At 38.3% G+C, this 17,493-nt stretch overlaps 1 protein-coding gene across 6 annotated transcripts in view; it reads left to right on the top strand.

Moving 5' to 3' along the window:
* AFDN (afadin, adherens junction formation factor) overlaps positions 1–17,493 on the top strand; it is a 141,859-nt gene that overhangs the window by 35,931 nt on the left and 88,435 nt on the right. For 3 of the 6 annotated variants that reach the window (XM_025382805.1, XM_025382804.1, XM_025382807.1), the window contains exons 2-5: positions 2,693–2,888; positions 8,349–8,461; positions 10,190–10,353; positions 13,293–13,453. In XM_025382805.1, the coding sequence (XP_025238590.1) occupies positions 2,693–2,888; positions 8,349–8,461; positions 10,190–10,353; positions 13,293–13,453 (634 nt within the window). Of the gene's footprint in view, positions 1–2,692; positions 2,889–8,345; positions 8,462–10,189; positions 10,354–13,292; positions 13,454–17,493 lie in introns of all 6 variants that reach the window. The other 3 variants (XM_025382806.1, XM_025382808.1, XM_025382803.1) reach the window with 2 other exon arrangements.

Below are 17,493 nucleotides of genomic sequence, written 5' to 3'. Positions count from 1 at the left end.
AACTATTTTGTTAGCAAAATGCTCGAGTACTACGGAGATTAATTGCTATTTTGCTTTAACTTCTTGTATAAGGGTGAGCCTTTGGAGAAGCCTAGGGGTAGTTTTGCCAATGAATATTTTAGAGACTATTAGATTTAATATAAAGATGGTTTCAGGGTGGCAGTATGCAAGTATCGGAATCCTGGGTTAAAAATACGGCTCCCATGATAAAATCTTAAATTTATACGGCTAAATTTGTATAGGAATTTTTGTTTTCTAAAGTGCTGTTTTAGGAGTCTGTGGAAGGGGGTGGCGGAAGATGCTTGAATGATTCCAAGAGTTATAGCCAGCAGATGTGGGGAGAATGAAGGTGAAGGGAAGCTGGGGAGGCAGTGCATAGGACGTGGTCACCACAGTACCTGGCACAGAGCAGTGAGTGTGGGTTGTCATTAATATTACCTCAGACTGACAGATTTATAGTTTAGGAGCATGTTTCGCATGCATTTTTAGTTATAAAGTTTTTTTTCTCTTTCGTTTTTTTAGATGAAGTCTTGCTCTGTCACCCAGGCTAGAGTGCAGTGGTGTGATCCTGGCTCACTGCAGCCTCCACCTCCTGGGTTCAAGCAATTCTCCTGTCTCAGCCTCCTGAGTAGCTGCGATTACAGGGGCCTGCTACCACACCCAGCTAATTTTTGTGTTTTTCATAGAGACAGGGTTTCACCATCTCGGTCAGGCTGGTCTCGAACTCCTGACCTCAGGTGATCCGCCCACCTCGGCCTCCCAAAGTGCTAGGATTACAGGCATGAGCCACCGTACCCGGCAGTTATAAAGGTTTTAGGGTTGCCAGACTAAAATAGAGATGGAGACATTTAAAAGGATGTCAGCTTTGCTTTGTTACTTGACCCAGACCAGACTAAGAGGCTGTTGATATAATTTCTGAGAGATGAGCACGACTCTACTCATGAAGCTCCCATTTTGCCAACTCTTTAAGCTTTCTCAGGTCTCACACCCAAAACTGGGGCCCTCCTTTACTCCAGAATCTATGGGTAAGTGTCATTTTTTGAACATACATGCTCATTTATTTAGTGTTTTCTCCTGGTGTAGTGGAGAGCAAGACAGTCTGAGCAAACACAGTAAAGTTTCAGGGCTAGAAATGTGCCTTACTGTCTCATTTTTTGTTTTGACTTTCATAAATTTATATAGTTGTTAACCCTATTCTAATACAGGTTAAGTGTCTCTAACTTGAAAACCTGAAGTATGACATGCTCCAAGATCTGAAACGTTTTGAGCGCCAACATGACTCTCAAAGGAGAAATGCCCATTGCAGGCATTTCAGATCTCGGATTCTCAGATCAGACTTGCTGAATTGTATGATGCAAATATTGCAAAATCTGCAAATACTCAAATCCAAAATAGTTCTGGTGCCAAGCATTTTGAATAAGGTGTTCTCAACCTGTATCCCATTTCTCCTATTTTTCTTCAAATAAATACTTCTTAGTTCATACTTACTTGTCAGAAAGAGGCTAGTGGGTTGGGGAAAAGTAAAGAAAGGCTTCATTCAGTGTGATGGGCTTTGAGGACTGCAGTAATGGTTTGACCTCTGAGAAAATGAAACCATTGCAAAATGTAAAACCAAGGAATGATGTGTTCTGACTTAGTTTGAACAGGACTTTGGTTGGATTCTGGGTGTATTTTGGTGGATCAGATGTGGAGGGTGAGAGAAAGAAGAACCAAGGATGACTTCATTTGAACAACTGAATCTTTAATCTTAAGAAAGTAAAAGTGACCTAGTAGTTAGAAATATTCCTTGGAATTTTTGTTGGGAGTTGTGCTTTTTCTATGTGCAAGGAAATAATGGGAAAGGACATCCCACAGTTGTGAGCGTCAGCCCGCATTGCAGTAGATGGTACCTATGGAGGGGATACCTTTGGCTGAAATTCCAGTGTGGTTTTTCTCTAGAAATAAGGTTTTGAGACAAATCTAAAATGCATTCATTGATTATAGGCAAGTAGTTCATTTAGAAAATTAGTTACAATTATTAGGTTGGTGCAAAAGTAATTGTGCTTTTTGCCATTGAAAATAATGGCAAACCCCACAATTTTGCATCAACATAATATATTCTTAAAAAATTAAGAGTTTTCATTTATTCACATTAATGGTTGGGACCAACATTTCCCTCTTTTTAAAAGGAACTTTTTCATGTAGGCTTTTGACCCTTGGAGCTGGAAAGGGACCTCACGGGCAGTACAGGCATGGACTTTGGAGTCTGGTGGATCCGGGTCTTAACTCTGGATCTGCCACATACCAGCTCGAGCACTGAACTCAACTCTATGAGTTTGCACGACTAGATCTTGAAATAGGGTTAAATAATAGTATTTGTTGAGCTGCATTCTTATAAATATTGTGTGTCATGGTGTGCCTACCACTTGCCGAGGACTCAATAGATGTTAGCTGTTGATAACATCATCTATTTGACAGCCATTATTTCATACATGAGACAGGTGAGGCAAAGAGAAATTGTAAGTAACTTGTCCAAAGTCAGAAATGAAACTTGAAGACTAAAAACGCCTCGCTCTTAGTTAGTCTCAGATGTTTATGATAAAGAAGCATTTTTTTAAAAAGCGATGAACAGACTTTCTCATTTATTATTACAAAAAGTTAATCCTTTTCAGAGTGTTGTTTTCCAAAAATGTACCATTTTGTTTTCTTTTAGGATTTGGAGTTCCATGGAGTGATGAGATTTTATTTTCAAGATAAAGCTGCTGGAAACTTTGCAACAAAATGTATTCGGGTCTCTAGTACTGCCACCACTCAAGATGTAATCGAAACGCTCGCAGAGAAATTTCGACCTGATATGCGAATGCTGTCCTCTCCCAAGTATTCACTCTATGAAGTGCATGTCAGCGGAGGTCAGTGTATACAGGAAGGGTTTGCTGGAGGTGTGACCTGACCTGTGAAGAGACAGCTTGTCCAGGGCATTGTGGTCATGTCACAGGTTTACTGCTCATCTCCATCTTTCTTCTCTTTTGCTGGGTAGGAGAGTAGTTGGCAGGCTGAGAAAACTGTGTTATGTCTGGGAATTGTTCTTATAAATCCCTGGCACATATATCTGTTGGAAGTTAGAATGAATATATTAATTTTGCATATGCTTATTTCTTCAAAGATAAGTAGCGTTACATTTATCCAGCATATCTGGGTGTCACATACAGTGTGTAGTATGCGACCTGCTTTTTGAGAATGTTTTATATGGCTCTTATGTAGATATTATATTATTATAATTGTAACACAGTTAAATATATGGGTATGAGTCATCAATCTTGCTGTACTATTTTTGCCTTCTGAAGCAATATATTTTCATTATTCTTTGGGTATAATTTAGGGTATGTATCTTAAAGAAACCTCCTTATGTATTTAGTAATTTCTACTTGTGTTAACATTAGAAATTTCTGAAAATATCTTATATAGCGATATCAAATGACAACTAAAGACTGATTAAGAAATGTGGAAATTTGGGTGAGTGCCATGGGTTGTGCCTGTAATCCTGGCACTTGGGGAGGCTGAGATGGGAAGATTGCTTGAGGCAACATAGTGAGACCTGTCTCCACAAAAAAATTAAAAAATAAGTCAGCTGGGCATCATGGCACATGCCTATAGTCCCAGCTACATGGGATGCTGAGGTAGGAGGATCACTTGAGTCCAGGAGTTTGAGACTTCAGTGAACTAGGATCGTGCCACTGCACTCCACCCTAGGTGACAGAGTGACACCTTGTCTCTAAAAAAATTAATAAAATGAAAGTAGAAATTTTTAAATTTTCTCATTGGTGTTTTGGAAATGTTGAGTAACCTGTTTTAGTGAAATACAAATTATAGTTGGTGCAGCAAATAAATGATTTATGTATACCACAAACCTAATTTGAATACCTCTTTTAAGTTCCATCCACAGATCTTTTTTGAACATTTTTTTTACTTAAAAAATACTGCTTTATTTGTACATATGAAATTAGACTAAAGTGTTTGTAATTTGTGGGATTTTCAGGTGTGACTAAATCCTTTTTCCCTCAGTAGTATGTAAGTCAGGCCATTTTTTCGTTATTGTTGTTTGCTCAGTTTTTTTCTTAAGGTTATGAGGATATTACCTTCCTCATTAATGCCAAAACTAAATTTGACAATAGAGGGTGTTCTCAATTTTGGATGATTTTTCTGAAGCTGAGTTTTTCCTTTACCTTAGAATCTTTGTAAATAGGTTACAAAGAATAAAATCTCTGTCGCTTCCACCTTTTTTTCTTTTTAGTCTGTGCTGTTCAGTTAGTTGAATACTGTCAAGTGTGAAGTCTTTGAATAATTTGTAAGATTGGAGTTTGAGATCTAAAAATTGGATGATTTTGATTTTTTAAAGAAAGGGTGAAAACAAAAAGATGGTTAAAGAAGAAGGAAAATGGTGTCTTCCCCACTCCCTCAGGTACCCTTCCACACCTTTGTTTTCACCAGTGCCTCAGGTATGAGAAAAGCCCTAGCCTGCAGGTTCTCAGTCTTCTCTGGGCTACAGAACCCTTATCGTCTCAGTAGTTTTTTAATAATGGCACCATTAGGCCAAAGGAAATACCTGATAGTCCATTTCATTAAGTAGTTAGATTCAGGTAGGTTAGTAAGTGTTTAACAGTGAACAATTAGGTAGATTTTGAAAAATAGTACACATAAAATGATGGAAAACTAAAGCTTTCATTTTCTTCTTAATCATAGCTGCTGTCTGCTGGGACAGTTGTGCCTCTTGGGCCTTTCCGAGCTCCTCAGACCCCGGGAGCCCTCACTTCTTGTCCATGTTGATTTTCAGACAGTGCTGCTTGTTTATTACAGTGTTATGGAAAACCCAGCTTTGTATGTATGTGATGCCGACAGAAGAGATGCTGTGCAGTGTACTGTGGTCCCGGAGCCACGTGAACCAGTTCTTTTTTTTTTGAGATGGAGTCTCGCTCTGTCGCCCGGGCTGGAGTGCAGTGGCACGATCTTGGCTCACTGCAAGCTCCGTCTCCTGGGTTTAGGCTGTTCTCCTGCCTCAGCCTCCCGAGGAGCTGGGACTACAGGTGCCCGCCACCACGCCTGGCTAATTTTTTGTACTTTTAGTAGAGACAGGGTTTCACCGTGTTAGCCAGGATGGTTTCGATCTCCTGACCTCATGAGCCACTGCGCCCGACCTACCTGAACCAGTTATTTTGGTGTCTGGCACATGCACCTTGTTTCTCTTGAATATTTAAATACTCCTCAGTGCCCGGGGATCGCCTCAGCATGTTTGCCTAACGCAGCCCTAGTGAGCTAAAGCCCCAGCCCCAAGCCTTCAGCCACAGGGAAGCTCTGCATCTATTCTTTTTATATAGTACAAGTCTTTGTGTGAATTCAATAGGAAACATAAAAAAGGATCATGCTACTTTAAAAACGTGTATGAAACCACTAAGGCAGAAGAGATCTTAAATGCATAAAGATACGGTAGGACCCAGTTCCCTCTTTACCTTCACTGCTTACCCACATGCGCTTTAGAATATCTCAGCCCTCTTCTTGCTTTACTTTTATGATTTATACATAATTGTTAATGTTAGTCCTCTAAAAGTTGCGCTCTGAAGGATTTTCATCTAGTAAAAATTGTGCAACAAGAACAATTTGTTAATTTTGGTTTGTGAAAGGAATTCAGACTTACTCTTCTATCCCTAATTTGTTACTCTGGTTTTCATTTCCAGTTGATAATTACCAGCCTCCTTTTAGCATATCCTGTATATAATCACCTGGATAATCTTTGTCAACACTATTAGCGGTAGAACTATCAGTATCATCATTGTTGTCATCACTATGGTGTCATTTTTTATGGGGAGGGTGGTGTTAGTAAACTTGCTCATTTAAAACTTAAATTTTTGGCATAGCATTGAAAGTGCTTTTTCAAATTAATAGTTATCGTCCCCTGTGTGAGGCTGTAGTAAGACCCTTGTGCCCTCACCATGTTGTTCTGCCTATCTTTCTGACAGTTTTCTGGAACAACTTATCCTTTCCTTCAAGGGCTGACCTGGTCACATAGTCTCTGGGCATCGTTTCATTGAATAACCTAACCAAAGTGATCTTTTGTTTGTACTGCCTCACCTAGTGTTTTTATTGTAATATATTATTACTAATACAGGAGAGTACTGTTTTCCAGAGATACTTAGTATCTGTAAAAGGTCCCTTAAAAAAACACATTTAAAACTAGGATCAAAGCTGGATGTGGTAGCATGTACCTATAGTCACAGCTACTCAAGAGGCTGAGGTGGGAGGGCTACTTAAAATCGAGAGTTTGAGATCTGCCTGGGCTACATAGTGAGACCCTCGTCTGGAATCAAATTTTATAGTAAATGATGACAACGTTTGGAGACCTTTGTTAGAAAAACAAAGTCTGTCTCATATTTATCACTTACTGCTTCAAATATGGACTAATTGAAAAACAAAGACTTTGTCTTGGGCTGTCTTTCTTGACTTTCTGTGTGACTGTTGGGATGTGATTATGAAGAGCACTTTGAGTTTAGGACTTCAACCAGTATTTCTCAGAACGTCTTCCAGTCCTTGGAAAATCACATCTTTCTCTTGCAAGGAGTCTGTGTTATCTTCATCCTTATCAGTTGTCTCTTTAGTTAATAATTGGTCTGTCTGATCCTCATTTATCACTGGCCCAGTTTGTGCTTGATGGAGTTTTTACTATCACTTTAATCAGCATTGTGCAATCTTTTTTTTTGAGACAGGGTCTCACTTTGTCACCCAGGGTGGAGTGCAGTGGTGCCATCACAGTTCACTGTGGCCTCAACCTCTTGGACTCAAGCGATTCTCCCACCTCAGCCCTCCGAGTAGCTGGGACTACAAGCACACAGCACCACACTCGGCTAATTTCTTCTTCTTTTCTTTTCTTTTTTTTTTTTTCCTTTTTCTTTTTCTTTTTCTTTTTGGTGGAGTTGGGGTCTCGCCATGTTGCCCAGGCTGGTCTCATACTCTTGAGCTCAATCGATCTACCCACCTTGGCCTCCCAAAGTGCTGGTATTCTAGGAGTGAGCCCAGCCAGCATCGTGCAGTCCTGTCCTTTTTTGCAAAGTGTAGCAGTTTGCAGTTTGTGTGACAGGGCATTGTCACATGCATTCTGACCTTGAGGTGATGTGACTGATAGGGTGCTGGGAAGTGGGCAGGGCTGGACAGCAGGGAGTGATGTTTGGATAGGGAGTCAGTGATTTTATTTTATGGTGAATTTTACTTTTCTTACTCAACCCTGAAAGTGCCGATTCTTGTGTTACTGACATTTAGGTTACAGAGCATTCCTGTGACATGTTTCTGAAAAAGGCATTTCTAAAAAATCTCAAATTCTGCCAAATTGTGTACTAAAAGATAGGGACTTTAAGATAAAGATTTGGGTAGGTCACTCAATACCTGTTTAAATTTGTAGCAGTGGCTCAAAGAACAGTTGAAGGTTTGAGCAGAGTGAATGGATTTCTCCAAGCGGCAAGGAGAATTCCCGGGGAGTGTGGCCTGACTTCTGTGTGGGCCTTGCAGCCTCAGATCTGTTGCCAGCTCCTGCTTCCTTAGTCTTCTCCACCCTGGGATGAGTATCTTGGCCAGTAGGAGCAGGTCCATCCTTCAGTGCTGCCTTTCTTCCACAGCTTCCAGTGACTGTAGGCCTCTGGGAGGTGGTCAGGTTGTGTGAGGCTCTCACGGAGACCCTCTGGAGTACCATGTTCCTGATAAGTGTGCCTGGGAGGCTTGCTAATGAAATAAATAATATACCAAATATAGTCCTTTATATAAGAAAAGTAATGGTAACTCTATGGCAGAAGGAGAGGTGAGTGTTGAAGTGGGCAAATTTTGGAGACAAGGATCAGATGCACAGAGATAGGAAGAATAGTGCAGTCATCACTTCCAAGACCAGTGGGGGCTGCTGCCATTGCTTCATGTAGGGTACAACATTAATATGATGAGAACAATCTCATAGAATCAGTGGAACTTCTGTGTGGTATTAACATTCTATCCTTATTTTCCAGTTGCATATGAGATCATTTGATTTACAGAAATAAGCTTTTAGCAAAAACCATGTATACTTTTTTCTTATTTCATGTATATTTCTCTTATTTTCCCAGTTAGATCTAAATGAGGGAATTGCCTCTGTTCAGTGTCTGGCACTGGATATGTGATAAACATACAGTAGCAACAAAATATCAAATTAATTAAAACTAATGATTTTACATTTTGAACAATACATTTCAATTTGCAAGTAGGTACTTTGTAAAATTAAATGTACATCAGAATGCTTGTATTAGCTAGTTCCATGAAATAACCATAGCTTATTCTTTTTTTCATTTCATGTTTTGAAGAAGAAAGAAGATTGGACATAGATGAGAAACCTCTAGTTGTACAATTGAATTGGAACAAAGATGACCGGGAAGGCAGATTTGTTCTTAAGAATGAGAATGACGCCATTCCTCCTAAGGTAGGAACCCTCAGTATTTTATGCCGGTCTTGGTCCAGGGCCAGGTCTGACAGATAAACAGGAGACTGATGTTTTGTTACAGGAGTTCCTTCTCTTTTTTGCTTCTGTTTATAAAGCCTTTTACCCTCCTCGCAGAAAATAATTTAAAAGAAGCCTTTTTCTCCCTACTTTATCCTTTATCTCAACTAGTAATTCCAGATATTGTTTCTCACCTTTTCAAAGAATATTGATGTAAACTTGTTACCGCGAGATTTAATGATCAGGCGATCAGCTCCAGTTGATTTTTTTTTTTTCCAAAAATATAAAATCAGAATTGTTCTAATAAGGATCAAAAGGGAAAATAACGCTTTTATATCTATTTGTGAACTTTTTGATGCAACTTTGGCTCATTTAAAGCCTTTTCATTTTGTGCAGGGTTAGGAATTAGTAAACTTTCTTGAATGATGGAATAGAATGATTCTAAAACTTTCTAGGTGGTAGAATATCTGGAATTCTGTGCTGCTGTGTTTATTTTGTGCTAAATCAAGTGGCATCTTATACAAGAATTCATTATAGACAAATGATAGCAAATGCAAAGGTGAAGAATATTTTTACAGAAAATCTTCCATTTAATTTCCCCCTCCCCCCAGCCCCGCCCTGCCCCCCAACAGATTGGGAAGACTGTCCTTAATCACTTTTAGCAGCATAAATTTTTCATTTTGTGTGATGTCACTGTTCCATGTTGAAGAGTCATGGAGATGTACAAAATGTATTCTTGACCTTATTTGTTACTGTGTTTAGTGACGTGTTATATTTTCAGCAAATCCAAAAAAAGTTAAGAATGCCTGTCCATTGTTAATGCTATACGTGATTTATTTCATTTCTGCTCCACAATTTCAGCAGATGCTATTTCATTCTGTAGATTTTGCTATGGACCACAAACCCTCATTGACATGTATTGGAACTCCTAAGACCAGACCAGTGCAGTGCTCCAAGCATCTATGAATCAAATGGCAATGTTCACATGATTTTCTTCCCTAACTTATAGAGCAGAAGGCAGTTTTCTTTCCCATCACAATAGCCATTCTTTTCCTTGTTTTTCATAGTTATTTTCTTAAGTTATCCATAAAAATAATGAATCTCTGTCATCTGCCAGCAGGCCATTGTTCAAGGTTAAAATACAAATTAAGAAGAAGCAAGCAAATAAATCAGATCTGGAAACGAAGTTAGAGATTTTTGCACAAACGTAATACTTACAACTGTTTCATAAAAGCCAATTTATTATGGTTACTCTTAACATTTCCTTTAAAGTTAAAAACTGCTTGATTTGTCTATTATTCATTCTTTGTTTTTATAATTTTGTTAGGTTTCTTTTATTCAGGTTACTTTATGTAAATTACCTGGAGTTTTACTGAAAATCAGATTTCATCATTTCTACCCCAGTTTTCTGACTGGCTTTGATTTTTGTTTCTTAGTTTGCTTGCTCGTTAGTTTTAAAATGAGGTAAAATATAGATTCGGTGAAATGCACAGTTCTTGAATGTGCAGTTCAATTGATTTTGATAAATACACCCATGTAACTGTCAGCTGAATCAAGATAAAAGACCATTCTCATTACTCCAGACCTTCCTCTGTTTCAGTAGCTTTGCTCACATGTTCGGCAGCACGTGAGATGAAGTTACCTAAGCCGTAGGCAGTTTTATGTGATTCTGTGTAGTAGTCAATATGGTGATAATGTTACTTTCATCAGAAGGCTCAAAGTAATGGACCTGAAAAGCAGGAAAAAGAAGGGGTTATCCAGAACTTCAAGAGAACTCTGTCAAAGAAAGAAAAGAAGGAAAAAAAGAAGAGAGAAAAAGAGGCATTGCGACAGGCGTCTGATAAAGATGATAGACCTTTCCAAGGGGAGGATGTGTAAGTCAGTTTTGGAAATATTTCCCTGTCTTTGTGCTCCAAATCAGATGTTTTTATTGCACCAAAATTGTTAAATTTTCAGATAAATTATGAAAGGATGAGTATCAGTCAGGAAATGTATTTGGGTGTATACTCCCAGTTCTTCTGTGTGGAGGGAGGATAGAGGGGCTTACCTAAGCAGGGTTCATTGCTGGCAGTGCCTGTCTTGCTATGCTTGGGGAGAATCTCTGCACTCACAACCTTGCTAATCTTAAATAAACTCTTGTTAACTTCATTATTTTTCTTTTTCATCTTCAGCTGGGTTTTTTCCTCATTTCTGTGGTTTTGGCCATGAGGCAGCAGTTGTCTCTTGTATATCTCAGATACACTTAATGCCTAGTCAGAGGCTGACAAGGTGAAAAGCAGATTTTCCCTTTTAAGCTTCAGATCACCAGCTAGTTCCCTCCACTCCCACCTCCCATTTCTTATTTTGTCACACCAGTTCCATTGTAGATGGTTACCTATTTAAGTGTTTGAGGATCTGACACAGAGCTGAGGGAATAAGTTAAATCATTGCATTTTCACTATAACAAAAAGAGACATTAGGAGAAACTAGACTTTCCCCTTAATGTGGAGTTTCTAGTTCCTGTTTTCACCTTCAGCAGTTTTTGGCTTTTTAGTTAGTGCATTTGGTTATCATATGCCTGTTCTTAGGCAGCTTGCTGTTGCCTTGGTCTTGATTGCATGGTATTCTATACATTACTTTTCTGTAAATCAAATAATGTATGTTCTTTTTAGAAAGTCAGAATATATAGATTTGCCAAAAAGGGTAAAGAACTTAAAGAATTCACCTGTCATCACATGAACCCAAAGAGAATCATCATCTAGTTTGTTTGTTCTCTATAAATGTTTCTGTTTCATAGGCTTGTCTAGAGAGGCTTTAAACAGAAATGTAACCACAGTTTCTTCAACTGGATTTTCACTTGATATTTTTCCCACTAAGATGTTTATATTTCACAAAAACATTTTTAAATGATTATACAGTATTATATAGTTCTTCCATAATTTATGTAACTAGTCCATTTTTGGTGTACTTATAGATTGTTTATAGTGGTTCTTTGTTTTGTTTTTAAATAAATGTTCCAGTGAATATCCTTGTTCTACGACTTAGGGAATTCATCTGATTACTTTCTCAGGGTGCATTCTAGAAGAAGGGTTGGGTAACAGGGTTGGGATACTCTCATGTGTTCTGGACCCATCGGCAGACTGCCCCGCACTGTCCTGGAGCCCAGGAGACTTCTCTTTTCTTTCCACCTGCAACTCTTGGGTGTCACAGAACGGTCTGTTATCTCTACAGTACATAATACCTTCCATAAATTGAATTTGTTATCATTAATAAGGCAACATCTTTCCATGTAGTTATTAACCATTTATATTCTTTTGTTGGAGTGGCCTGTCCAAGCCTTTTTCCCATTTTAAAATTGATTCCAAATGTTCTGTACGTATTGAGGATATTAACCATTTGTCAGTGAATAAGCTATACTTTATAGTGGAATTTGAGCCTATTTTGTGTTGCATCAAAGGGGGTTTAGATATAAATCTACTAGGCGGTGATGCCTATGTAAACACTTGAGTCTAGTATCACATAATAAGGCTCTATTAAATGCAGTTATGCAAGAGAAAAAAATGTATGAAGATACATTGCTCATACATGAAAAATATCAAAGGAGAATTTAAAACTTAGGCTAGGTTCATGCCTGTAGCCTCAGCTACTCAGGAGGCTAAGGTGGGAGGATTGCTTGAGCCTCGGAGATTGAGGTTGCAGTGAGCAATGACTGTGCCACTGCACTCCAGCCTGGGCTACAGAGCAAGACCCTGTCTCAAAATAAACCAAAATGTACCAAATGCTTTTACTTTATGACTTGCTCTGTTTATCATCCTATTTATGGGGTGATACATTATTTGACTCAAAATAAGTTAAGTTGTTCAACTTGATTAAAAGCTTAACTATTTTTAATTAAATTATTTTTATAATTAAAAATTATATCTTTGAAGTGTATTTACCAAAATGTAGTTAAGTATGTCAATTACCTAGTGTTGTTTTCAGCTTATTCTATACATTTGACTCCTTCACAGAAACTGTTGGAGCAATTTCCTTTTTGAAAATTTAACTTCAGGGAAGTTAATGTTTTTTAAATCCTTTAGGTGTTAAAAAAATCAAAATTTGCTGTAATTTTTTTTTTTTTTTTTTTTTTTTTTTTGAGATAGAGTTTTGCTCTTGTTGCCCAGCTGGAATGCGTTCGCGCAATCTTGGCTCACCGCAACCTCCACCTCTCGGGTTCAAGTGATTCTCCTGCCTCAGCGTCCCAAGTAACTGGGATTACAGGCATTTGCCACCATGCTTGGCTAATTTTGTTTTTTTAGTAGAGACGGGGTTTCTCCATGTTGGTCAGGCTGGTCTCAAACTCGACCTCGGGTGATCCACCCGCATCAGCCTCCCGAAGTGTTGGGATTACAGGAGTGAGCCATCACGCCCAGCCTAAATGTGCTATAATGTTAAGACAGATTTTTGCAAAATTAGTATATTCAGTCCTATATTTCTTTCTTGTGGTTGGAAGGTCATGGTATAATATTGGTCTGTTTTAGGGTAACACTGGTGGAAGTTACTGAAATGTATAATCAATATATTTTTCTTTTAGCATTATTCATGAATAAACTCACTATTAATGTAAACTTTTAATGATAGATTTCTGTGTAGTTCAGTATATTCGTTTGTATTGAGAGAAACTGTATTCTTTATCATTAGTAATTAACATGTGGTAAATAGTACATAACAGACCTATTAGGGTACAGATGTAGCCGAATAGCATCTGCCATTTTGATTTTTGTACGACTACAGTGTGTCTATTTCCAATAAGAAAACAGTGTTTAAAATATTGTTGGCATTTTTTTTCTTATAGTGAAAATTCTCGACTGGCTGCTGAGGTTTACAAAGACATGCCTGAAACCAGCTTTACTCGAACCATTTCTAATCCTGAGGTGGTTATGAAACGACGGAGGCAACAAAAATTGGAAAAGAGAATGCAGGAATTTCGGAGCTCAGATGGGCGGCCTGATTCAGGTACAAACTTGGTATTTTTCTCTGTTCTACCTGTTACAAAGAGCATTGTTTAATTACACTCTTTATACGTGCATGAGACCTGCTTTAATTAAAGCAATGGGTGAAGTAACCTTTTCCTAACAAATGTGTACCATATACTTCTGGTACAAAATCAGCCTACCCTATGTACAATAGTTCTGTTCACGTAGGAATATGTTTAGTTTCATACTTTCCCCCAATACAGCTCTTAAAAAAAAAAAAAAAAAGCTAGAAAATTTCAAGTATATACAAAAAAAGAGAGAAAGATACAATAAACTCCCGTGTACGGATCACCGAGGTTTCTTCTGTACTCCAAAATACATTGCCTCCATTTTCAAACTATTATCGGGAAGCAAATCCCTAACTTCTCATTCTTTCAACTATAAATATTTTGGTATATTTTCCTGAAGGATAAAGATTCCTTAAAAAGCAAAACAAAATATAACCATAGTATCATTATCAATATAAAATAATTGGTAATAATTCCTTAATAGCATCAAATAACTAGTCATTGTTTAAATTTTCCTGATTGCCTCAGATAATTCTTTTATTTGGGATGGGATCTAAATGAGACGTAACACATTGAATACACGGTCACTTGCTTCTGCGTCCATCGCAGACACTGCTCAGGACTCTATTTCTCCTGAGCATATTTCAGCCTAGTGTCCAGAGAGCCACCATCTGCGGGGAGCGTTGGCCCACCCTAGCGTTCGTTCTTATTTTGACCCTTAGCACCCTATAACTGAGTCCTAATTACATATTTCACAGGACTTGTTGTGCCAGTGATTCAAAAAAGGTCTCAGAGAGTGCGGGACTTCTTGGTTCCATAAATCTTTTAATAGATTATATTTGAGATGTGAATGATTCTTCGTTTATATGTATTTTGTCTTGTTCTGTCAAGAATTTGAAATAATTTCTAAATATATGCACCGAAAAAAACACAAGAAAATAAGGAGTCTGAAAGAAAATATAAAGAAGAAGAGTAGTAAAAAGTTTTTAAAAGACAAGAGGAATGCTTAGCAATGGCTACATGTGCTAACCACATGTCAGACCTGAAGGCACTTTGTATACTGTAAGAATGAGTTTGATATTATTACTGAAATGAATTTCTGAATTTATTCTATGGTTCCCTTAAAGAATATTCCAGTATGGGCTAGAGGTAGTGAGTCATGGTAAACATAGCTAGCTTGGAGTGTCAATTTTTGTATCTAACTTTTAAAAATATTTGTTATAATGAAATATGCTTTAATGTGGTTAGAATGTAACATTTATATATATATATATATATATTTTTTACGATGAAATAGGAAGTTTTTGTATGTCACTTAGCTTATGTCCCCAGATTTCCCCATGTAGTTTGCACTGCCATTGAGGGTATTTTGATGGAAAAATTTGATATGCTTTGTTAATAAGCTGTTGATGAGTTTTAAGCTAGGGGTTTAGAAAGCTTTCATTGTAGCCTGAGCTTTATATCTGGAGAGATTACTGTGGAAGCAGAGTGGAAGATGGATTTGAGAGAATTCTGATTAGAAGCAGGCATGCCCATTAAAATTATTGCTTTGCCCATATGAAGAATAAGGGGCCTCTGAGCTGTGTCATTGACAGCAGGACTATAAAGGGAGAAAGGTCTGAAGAAATATTTAAGAGGTAGAATTATCAGGAACTGGCAATAGACTGGATTTTACTGAGGAGGGGAGGCATTCAGGATGGCCCCTCTGCTTTTTATTGGAAAGATGTTGATGGACTGTAGAATGAAAGAACGTTTGGGGGTGGAAGGTAGGTTTTGTTTATGTGTGTCACATGAAGTGCTGGTGGGATATGGGATATATTTTAGGCTAGTGTTTCAGTAGCACATGGTGATTAGGGTTTGGGAGTGATCAGTGTCGTTAGACAGTGTATAGGTGATTCAGAAACTTAAGGGAAAGCCATTGATAAGAGGAATCAGCAAAGAAAACAGGAAAAATTGCAAAGAATTAGGAGGAGAAATAGCAGAACATGTAAGTACAGCTTGTCTATTAAAGGGGTGATTGGGGGTAGAAGGAACATTTTCTATATGTAGACTCTGAGGAAACTCTTAACTAAATATTGATAACAAAAAATGACCCTTTATGGTTAATACTAACGAAGCCAAAAGTATTAATGAAGTCTAAGGTTTTTATTTGTTAGTTTTAACAAATAACTTGCTCTGAAAAAATATATCCTTACAGCCTACTGCAGCTATCAGCTTAGCTATCAGGTTGATTCTTTAGTGTGGGCTGCAGACAAGGGCATCTGTGAATACCCCTTCTCTAAGAGTGACAACTGTGGCTGTTATTTTTCTCTCTTTTACCCCAAGGATTAGTTTCTCAAGTTCTGATGACAGAACCTACATGTCCCCCTTAATTTGGTTCTGTTAAACTCACCTCACAGGTGATCAGGCATCATAATTCATAACAAGCTTTGCCCCTGAACTTTGTATTTTTTAACAGTTATATTTGCTTCATGATGGCTTCAAAATGTAGTTGACCCCAAAATGCCCTACATATCTCAATTAATTCGTGTCACAAATATTCTACCACCATTTATTGTTATGGTTTTTTTTCACTGATAAATTAACAAAATTGTAAGATAAGTTTTAGTTGATTCTTCCTCTTCTTGGGCTTTTTAGCGCACAGTCTTAGGAGTAGCAGGGCACTGTGAAGTGCAGAAGCACATGGAGCTGGGGTCAGGGTACAGTTGGAACCACTGTGCACAAACCAAGAGCCACAGTTTCTTCATCTTCAAAACGGGACACTAACCAAAATCATATAGATGTTAACTGCAGTCTACCTAATTGTTTACTCATCCTATTGTACATATGTTTTTTTTGTGACTTTCTTGAGGCCTGTATTTGGATGTGGAGTGTAATTAAATAAGGAGTGTGCATTCTGGTGTCATGGAAAACACACAGTTTAAATGGACTCCTCTCCTGTTGCTGATCTCCCTATCTTCACCCAAAAGGCAGGATCCTCTTTGGAAAGCACAAATGACATTTTGCCCACCTCCTTAGACACATGCACGCAGACACACAGTCATACATGTGCACTCTCTCTTGCACGCGCACGCGCACACACACACACACACTCATACATACAGAACTTAAACCGTTCCAGTGGCTCTCACTTTAACTGGAATAATTCAAACTCATGATGTGATCATGGTCTGAGAAGTCCTGTAGGATCTGGTCTCATCTGGTTTCTGACCTCATCTGCCCCTTTTCCCCTCGCTCTGTCCGTACTGGCCAGTGAACCCAACCAGACGTACCCCAACCCTGGGCCTTAGCAGCTGCTGGTCCTCTGCTGAGACAAAGCCCTTCCTTTAGATTTTCACATGGTTACTTCTGTCTTGTTGTTCAGGTCTGAATTCAAATGTTTATTCTTCAGAGAGTTCTTGGCCAGTTACCCAAGCTTAGGATGCTCTCGGTCATGTTCTTTCTCACAACCTTTTATATTTCACAATGTATGTCACTATTTTAAAGGTATTTATTTGTTTTCTTGTTAGTCTTCTTCCTCTGCATCCTGCCTCCCAACCACAGAATGTAAGCTGTTGAGGCAGGAACATCATCTGACCTGCTTATTGCTGTTCCTCTGCATTGGAACAGGGGAGCCCCGGGGCAGTGTGAGCGTGCACATGGTAAAGATGTGCTGCAACCTGTGATTCCCCTGGCCCGGCTTATCAGGTCCATATTCTAATACTACTGTGGACTAGTTGGTTTCTTAAAAGGCCAACATGATTTTACTGTGAGCTAAGTTATCAAAATGCAATTTGTGCCAGACTTGTTGAAAAAGAGAGTATGAGAAATATTCAGCAGCTGAAATAACTGCATTAGAATTAAAAAGTAATAGAATCATGGAAATTAAGAATTTGCTTCAAGAAACCCACAGATTTTCTAATCTAGCTCTCTTAAATTACAGGTGAGAAAATTGAGAGTTAAAGAAGCTAGAGTGCATACCTAGGGGGCACACTGTCTTAATGGGACTGTGGAGCCTATCTTAATTTCTTAC

This window comes from Theropithecus gelada, chromosome 4, assembly GCF_003255815.1.
Source record: "Theropithecus gelada isolate Dixy chromosome 4, Tgel_1.0, whole genome shotgun sequence".
In the NCBI taxonomy this organism is placed as follows: Eukaryota; Metazoa; Chordata; class Mammalia; order Primates; family Cercopithecidae; genus Theropithecus; species Theropithecus gelada.
Note: the sequence above shows the minus strand (reverse complement) of the source record. Positions and strands in the feature narration are given on the sequence as shown.